A 9,308-nucleotide genomic window follows, 5' to 3' on the forward strand; every position below is an offset into this window, starting at 1 on the left:
AACGTGCAATGATTCCGAGCGTACGAGCATAACAATAAACCACTCAGACTCGCGGAAGCAGAAGAAAGCATCCACTTGTGCAATCTCTTTTCTCGTCCTCTCAGCTGCTTATTCGTATGCGCATATATGGGATGGCGTATCATGGTTATACTCTTTCTTCGAAAGAGAAGAAGAAAACGGGAGGAAGAGAAATATGAAAGCGAAGAATAAGCTTAGGAATAACGTTGAAAAATTTCACCACCGAGATATGCATTATAATAGCATGTGACAGAGAGAGAACTAAATATCCACACAATCATCGCCTAATTGCTTTTTTACACCTGTCGACAGATTCTCTTGGGCACAATTTACGATTTCGACTCGTCATGGTGCTTTCCTCTGTCGTCGTCCGATTTACCGGCGCTTTTCCCGTGCGACATGACGTTCAATCGATAAAAAAAATTTTTCCCGCTAATAAAAATATGATCGATGAACGCGTATGGAATGCATTGCGTTGCACAGTGAAATCCTATATGACAATACAGTTATATCTTTGATCACGCATTCGTTTTACAGTTATATCATATTATATTATATTACTTTTCCAGTTTTGCATTTCACTTTGTGATTTTTATTTATTATATATATTTAATTTCTTGGTAAAATTGTTCACATAATTATTATGGATTTCACATTTATTTGTTATAAATTTAATAAATAGTTTTGTACGCATATATAAATGTAAAGAGAAAATATAATATATAAAAAATCGTTTTCAATAGATTTTTAAAATAAAAAAATAAGCGAATTCTAAAATAACATAATTTTACATCTTATATAACATTACGTGGATTTATTTCTTGTACAAATTTTCTGTCGCGTCAAGCATTTTGTATTTAGGCAGATATGTTTGTTGAAGTAACTATCTCAATTTTGACAATACGAAAGATAAACGCTGAAAAATTATAACGTAATTACCGAAATTCATAAAGATATATGCAAAGTTACAAGAAAAGAAAAGTACCGTCTCTCTTCGAATTGCTATACAATAGACGAACAATATATAAAGTTCATATAAATTACTCCACTGCTAAATAATGTATTGCTCGCTTTCCACGAATAGCAATAGTGTCAGTAAACGATATTTTGTGCCAGTGCCACGCAAGGTTGACCCGATGAAATTAGTTATCACTGTGTAAGCATTGAATGCATAACGTGACTTGCATACATTGGGTCGTGCAATACACCCCCGCAGGCCTTTCAGTGTGCAAGGTTACCTCTATCACTAGTATTTTCAGTTACGAGATTGCTGACATATGTCTGCCATGATGGATAGCTTGCATTATTTGTGACATTTTTATAGAATTATTGAACAATTTAATGACATATTTTTGAATAAAATTTGCAAAAGTATTTATTCTTCTCGAATTTGAGCTCCTTTCAAAAATAAATTATTTTTTAAAGCAATATTTGTATTTAACATAGAGAAAAAAAGAGAGAAAAAAAAGATTAGAATATACTTTGCAAGGTTACATACATATTTTTTTCGAGAATTGCATAAAAAGAATTACAAAGGGTAATTATAAAGTACACATTCGTAATCCGTTTTATATTTAACATAAATCTTGTTTGTCTAGAATATATTATTTGATAATTAAATACTATTCTTGCATATGTAAATTTGCAACGTTTTATGTTAATGATAGATGAAGTTTCCGTATTTATTTGTTTAATCTGAAAAAATGCATTCGATATTCGCATGAACCGTGAATCATTAAATGCATGTAACGTGCAAATTTAGGAAGTGAAAACATATGCATAGTAATTATAGGAAATATTAAAACAAAGTAAAGACAACATAATATTGAGAAAATATATATATGTATTATAATTTATTTTATATCTCGAAAAATAATTTTACAAAAGCTCTAAGTCGTTATTAATAAAGAATTTTTATAACATACAATTGTAAGTATATTTAATACTAAATGCTTTGTATTTAAATTACAACAAACGTGGTATAAAGTACTATTTCAACGAGTTACTCTTACATTACAAGCACTTAAGTAAACGAGGAGCAAAACCCGCGATGGCATCGCCATTCCAGGACACAAAGGATGATACGCAAGAGACGGGAAGCGAAGAAACAAAGAGGAAGACGGATCGTGTCGATCCTACGGCTTTGTGTACTCTATGCTGTGATATTTCGCAAATTTCTCCCGCTTGAACCCACTCTGCGTAATGTGTAACGCGCTCCTGAAATTTCACGAAGGCGAAATTTAGTGTGACATCTCCGTAGATGGTTACAAACGGGGCGGAATGATGATGACAAGAGAGTGTTTCTTGCGCCACGATGTCGGAGATGCAGTGACGAATCCGTGTATATTTCGAGACGTCATTGTCAAGAGAGAGAGACAGAGAGAGAGAAGAGAGACAGAATCTTATATTTAACAATAAGTTACAGCGAGAAGTTATAAAAGGAATGAAACGATTAGTACATTCTGCCCTACCTCTACCTTCCAATTTCCAAATTTCTCTGATTTGAGCCTTTTATTCAATAACGCTACATATATTATAATAGCTTAAAATTATTTAATGCATTCACATAAATTCATACAATTTGTTAGAAATAATGCAACTAATCCGTTATTTATACGTATAATACGAAAATGAAATTGTGAGTTACAAGAAAATAAAAATCGCGAAGAGTAAAAATGAGAGTTACTTTTACATAATTAATATTTAATATATATTTTATAAATATTTATTTATTTTGGTAAAATATATAGAAGAGGAAGGGAGAAATACATTACATTTGTATGTAGTATATATCTCTACTAATTAAAAACCAAAATGGCCCGGAATTTTTATGAATCTTTGCACTTTATATGATTCCAATTTTTTACATAACATTAAATCAACATACTACTACTTATATTAAACAATGTTCAGGGATATTGAAGACACGATTAATTTTTTTATTTACAGAAGAAGAAATCACGGTTGATTGATTCGCAGCATATCGTCATAATCCTCGTCGTTTTCTCCCTAATTATGTTTGGCATGAGCTTCGCTTTCGTCTTCAACTGCGTTCGGAAGCTCATCCGCGATCATCGCATTATCCAGGTGAGTGAATTTTATTTTCCCAACGACTCGCACTCCCTCATGCCTTCGATTTCAGTATACGAGATCGGAAAACGAAACCTCTACATAAGTACGTGAAGGGTTTTCTGCTATATCTCAGAAAATATTTCATAAATTTTGTTCGCAGATATTCTTCTTTTCGCAAATACTTATCTGGAATTATTTATATAGAATTGTTGGTTATGATCAAAATTTGGTTGCAAATTTTATTAAAATTCGACCGTACAGCATACTGCAAGAACATTTCTTTTTATGATCGCGCAATATTTCAGTAAGTCCGTATAATTTATAGATTTTCAGTGATGTGCTTCGATGATTCTGCGTTCTTTATCTTCTACCATTAAAATTTGAGAAACGGAAATTCGAGAATATTTATTGTGATATTTTCTTTTATTCTTTTACACAAATAAGCATTCTGTACTGGCTTTTTCCCAGTGACTATGGCATATTTCTATTCTCGTTTAATCTGAACGTTTAAAACCGAACAATTATTATCAAATTTCTTAATGACATAAATGAATTTATTTTACAGAATCCTGTCTGTTTAATTATATTATAAATACATGTATTATGAACATGTAACTATTGTATTTTCCCAAATGACAATTATGCTAACAAACATCAAAATGCATCTAAATTTCTTCGTACGTCACATTTATAATATATGAAATATATATATATATTAATATATTAATATTATAATTGTTTGTTATTAACATTTTCATTTCTGTGCACAAAGAAATCAGACTGATTATTAATTTATATTTAAATCGTAGATAAATTTATTGCAATTATATATGTTATATTATTTCCTGTCTTGTTTTACGAACTAATACAATTTATTTTAGCAACATGCAAATTAAATTAAGTGCTGCATAAAATTTAAAACTTTATAATTTTATAATTTTATATCTAATTTTATGTATAAACAACGATTAAGAAAAGATATTTTCTCTTTTAAAATCTATATTAAATATACTATTGAAAATATGTTGTAAATTTTTTATAAATTTACTTTGCAATTTTAATATATATAATTTAACTGTATATATATTATACTAATCTTCACACACACACACATAAATTTAGATTTTTTATATCCAATTACACGTACATATCTTCATAAAAGATTCAGCTTATTTATAATTGAAATATTCTTTCGCAGATATAGTGAATAATTGCGTTTAAATCATGCAGAAATGCACATAAAATGAAATAAAAATAATCATGAATATAATATATTATTTAAGATCAATAAAGTTGATTTTTGCTCGTTTTTTACTAATTTTACACAATGCATAAATATCTTTTTACTCGATAAATAAAATAAAAAGTTGTATGACTTTATGTTATATTTAAGAAGATACACATCTAATTTTCATAAATTTAAATACATGTAATTTTTTAAATTTAATTACAGAATAATATCATATTTCTCTCTAGGAACCTCTACAACTATCCCAATAGATTATTAAATTTTATGCTTTATGTATTATTACGCGTTTCGTTCTTTCGCTTTCCCGCAGGAGCACATAAGGCAATCCAGAGAAAATCGCTTAGATGAATTGGGTCGAAAGTCAACCCCGTGTCCAATCTCGAGCTCTAGGACGGATTTACATGAACGCGGCAGCGAGTCGCCAAGTTTGGAAGTCTTGCCCAGTAAAGAACTCATGCCACCCACTACTATGATATCTCAAGAGTACACCAAAGATCTCGTTCTCGAGATAGCTTATAATGCAAGCGACATCACCGACATTCACCAAAGCAATAACGTAAGCAATGCCACGCAAGAGCGCCTTCAGGAGTCCAGCGAGGAACCGGAAATGCGCGATAATTCCTGTCAGACGAGGGAGAGCCTCTTCGAGCCGCGGATATTGGATGCGATGGCGCCGATGAGTTTCACGACCTTTGGCGTGCGCGCGCCCAGCTCTCAAAATGGGACCAATTTTCATCATCATTATCATCATCATCATCCACAACAGCAGAGCCCGCAACGTTCTCACCTCGAAAGCGTTCAATCCTCGCAGCCGAGCTCGCAGCCGAGCACGCAGACGTCACAGCACAGTTCGCATCAGCAGAACATATCTCAATGCTCTGGCTGTAGTCCGGCATCCCGCGGACGAGACGGCAGTATGGGTGTCTGTCCGAAACACAATCCCATCCCAGCACCACCCGGCTGGTCCATGCACGAATCCAGCTATCCTCTATCTGTGCCGCAAGTTGCTCAATATCCGGAGCAGCTGGACTACCCATCTTACCAGAGATACCAGAGCCCCAAGCCTGGAAGGGATATTAGCGGTGTTTACCGACAGTCGCCCAAGTTTGCGCGACAACCTACAGTGGGCTCTGGCGAGAGATATGGTAGTTCCGTTTATGGATCTGGCCATGCATCTAGCAACACCACATCGAGCACATCACAGCATTCTTCCGGCAACACGCCGACTAAACGTCAGCCAATGGACCCGAGGTATCGAGCGGAAGCAGTGATCGAGGTTGATCAAAGACGGCCGTTTAGTATAGAGAGTACGAAGAGTGCGCCGGACGTAATCGCGACGCACTGACGCCGGGATTCTGGGGATTGGGAGCCCTACAAGAGACGCCATCCCCGTCAAAATTATTCGGCAGCGATTCATAACAACGTCGGGAACAAGGTGACCGTCGCCACGCAAAGCTCCCTCGATGACGACGCCTCGACGAGCTCCACCATGGAAGCAAACTCTTCTTCCTGATCCACGTATCGCGACGCGATTGAGCGTGAAAGATCGCCCGTGATCAATGAATCCTGCAATCGCGATTCGTCAAGAATTAATCAGTCATCCAAGATCAGCGATGTATCAACTCATATCCATTTGATTGAAGAGAAGCATATCGAAAAACCCGCTGATGAATCAAGCAGGCTTGAAGAATCGGTGATAATTGATGACGCGTCCAGTTTCAATACGATTAGCATTAACGCGGACTCTCGATTGAACAGTTTCCCCCTTCATAATTCGATAAATCGCGCCGCTTGGGCGACAGCGGACGATTCACTGATCTCGAAACCGTGGCGACGAGCAGAGACTGCTTTGAAACTGCACGACCTACCGATTCTGCGACCGCCGGAGGGCTTCAGGGTACCCGTATTTAAATGCAAGACCCCGTCCCTGTCCTGGCAGCACTGCGGATGTTCCTCGCACACGCATCCACTGCCGCGGCGATCGTCGATCACCTGGAGTGCCTTCGAACGATGCAGCGTGGACCCCATGTATCGAACCTGGCCCAATCGAACTGCGAGACGACCCACTAGGAGAACGGTCGGTACACAGAGCTCGCTGGACGGCATTAAATCGTCTCTCGGCTTTCTGCGATGCGTAGTCAGGTCGATTGACATGACAAAGAGATCGCTGGACCAGGAGATCGGGGCTTCTATACCTTTCTAGTGTTTGCTTTACGATTCGCGTCGCGACTTCGCGTCAGCGTTTTTGTACATTAATAAATGGCATGTACTTCGAATTTACGCGTTTTGAGTCGCCGTCTTAAGAAACATAAACTTTTTCGAATGCAACTTCGATGTTAACTATGGCGATAGAAAAATATATGTTAATGTATATAGTCAATGTATATCTGCGGTACATTACTAGCGCGATTTGAATAGATAGCGATGACTGTAATTCTTTACAGTCGAAATACGTTACACACGTTTTTTAGTAAAAAAAGAGATTTAAAAAATTATTGCCGCATCTATTGGACAAGCCAAGTAGATACGATAAGAATCTGCTGGCGATGTCACATGAACAAATTTATGTGACGAAAATAATCGGAATTCTTGCGAGAATCATGCATTTTACCGTGAAACATTATGACAATCGCTGCCTTTCATGATGTATGAGTTGTTGAAATAGAGAAAAGCAGCGAAAAAGAGCTAGATCGTATTGTAAACTTCAGGCTAGTACTTAAGCGCGATTAAATCGAGAGTCGCTTAAAACATTCACAATACACGGAAAGATAAAGAGAAAACGACGCGCGTATTGTTGATTCCGTGAGGAGATGAAAAGAAGTTTTTGCTCTTGAACTTGAATTCTTGAGTTTAAAAAAAAGTACATTTACAATATATATTTATTTATACAAATATTTTTTAAATATTTTTATGATTTTTTCTTTCAGCAATACGATTCTGGTATGTAAAATATTTATTTAAAAATTGCAATGCAGAATAATATTGTGGAATTTAAATTTATTTTATAGAATGTTACAATTTATAGTATTTAAAAAATGAGGTAATACATTTTCAGACATTTCTTCTGATTATATCAATTCAATTCCGTTAAATTTTCTAGGCTATTATTATTTTTACATTTATTATAATGTACGGTAGTTCCGTTACGCAAAATTTTAACACCTCATATTTTCTTTCTTTAAAATTTGTAATAGGCAGCTTAAGATGCGCGGCTTATCCGATACTGCTTATCGATTTTTGTGAAATCTCGTGGGCTTAATGGTACGTAACATATCGGGAACGAAATCTCATTTGTTCGCACACTGCAAGGCCACCCGGGAACGGAGAAGCGGAAACCAAAGGCTATTAATCACTCGTCAACTGAAGAGAAAAACAAACTTGTACAACGGTTTGCGGTCTTCCCCACTTTGCAGAGAAAGACATGAGTAAAGTGGCCCGCGGGATTTTCTCAGAAACGACTAATTATTTCGATTAGCTAGGCATCTTATTTTGTGAATCGTCGTGTAAACCGGATAAAGAATTTATAGCGTACACTTGTGTGATAAAACGATTTGAGATTCAAAGAACATCGTAATTCTTCGATCCGACGTATTTCCATCACATAGTCTAACTATATGCTTCGGGAAACGATACGTCTTCTTTAGCAACGCCTCGTGCATCGCGGAAAGAAGTTGCAATAAATTCTTAAAACCATTGGATCGAGTCACGATTGACATTGAAATAAAAATACAACTTTTTATAGATTCAACGATCTTAGACATGATATATGTGTCGATTGAGTTGCGACACCCGATAGAAAATGCGAATTTTAGTCAGTATCGTTTAACGGTACCTCGTAAAATGCGACTGGCATTGATCGGCGCCGAGAAATAGCGATGGTACATTTATCGGTCCGATCGATATACAAAACGCGATGATGTTAGGTAAACTATTTTTCCACGTAATTTCTGCAGAAACGTGCGAGTCTGCGCACGTTTGGTCAACAGATTCAAGAGATGATAATTCAAAGATGCATTTATAGTTCGTAATGCACATCATACATGCATACACACACACATACACACACACACACACACACACACACACACACACACACACGTATGATACGTATACATGTCCAATTGTGCCGAATCAGCGACATGTCGTTCACGGTTTTTCACGAGAATTCAATATCTATTTCCAACGGTGATATAAATATTTTGATCGGAATCGAAGATCGAAATAAATGGCAGGCTATACATTCATTTTACGATTGCTGCGGGAGACATCTAAAATCATTCGGTTTGATAATCGCGCGATTTTGCACAATGACGATTATACTGGTTTCCACTCCTCCTTTGTAAGTTCCATTTACAAACCGTCAGATCGCCTGATGGTTCTCCAGTTGGATTGTCTGATGTTAATTCTTCCGTGTGGTTAGTTCCTTCTAAATGTTAACAGACTATATTATACATCATTGTATCTGTCTACTGATTTACAATTCTTAGCAAAAATATAGCAGAACTCGAGCAGAATATAAAGGCACAAATGAATAATTAGTTACACTTAAAATTTTATGAAACATAGTGTATAATTTTAATTCGACGCATAGTATCTGTTACATTTTAAATAAAATAGATTCTTAATACTTTCATGCAAATCTCCCTCTTTATATATTTAAAAATATATTTTTAAAAATATAATTTATATTATGCTTTACATTTTTTTGTTTTACTGAATCGATTAAATATTCTTTACGATATGCTGCCTTATTTCTTATCGAACATTGTCTATTATTATGATTATTATTAAGACATTATTCTTTATTTAACTTTTAATGCTCCAATATTATAGTTTTAAATTATTAGATTAGTTTTTTCTTTCTGATTGAGTACTTATCTTTATTGTGAATGTTAAGTTTTGAAAAAGTGTTTTCTTGTTAATGAAAATTTATATTTTTTGATTTATGAAAAATGAGATGTGTTATTGC

At 35.2% G+C, this 9,308-nt stretch overlaps 1 protein-coding gene across 5 annotated transcripts in view; it reads left to right on the plus strand.

Moving 5' to 3' along the window:
* Nucleotides 1–7,179, plus strand: part of LOC105258025 — a 110,965-nt gene extending 103,786 nt beyond the window's left edge. For 4 of the 5 annotated variants that reach the window (XM_011269074.3, XM_025412414.1, XM_011269073.3 and 1 more), the window contains exons 9-10: nucleotides 2,968–3,105; nucleotides 4,650–5,684. In XM_011269074.3, the coding sequence (XP_011267376.1) occupies nucleotides 2,968–3,105; nucleotides 4,650–5,684 (1,173 nt within the window). Of the gene's footprint in view, nucleotides 1–2,967; nucleotides 3,106–4,649 lie in introns of all 5 variants that reach the window. The other variant, XM_025412416.1, reaches the window with a different exon arrangement.
* The last annotated feature ends 2,129 nt before the right edge of the window (nucleotides 7,180–9,308 follow it).

The sequence above is a fragment of the Camponotus floridanus genome, unplaced genomic scaffold (assembly GCF_003227725.1).
Source record: "Camponotus floridanus strain SB8 unplaced genomic scaffold, Cflo_v7.5 scaffold5, whole genome shotgun sequence".
Classification (NCBI taxonomy): Eukaryota; Metazoa; Arthropoda; class Insecta; order Hymenoptera; family Formicidae; genus Camponotus; species Camponotus floridanus.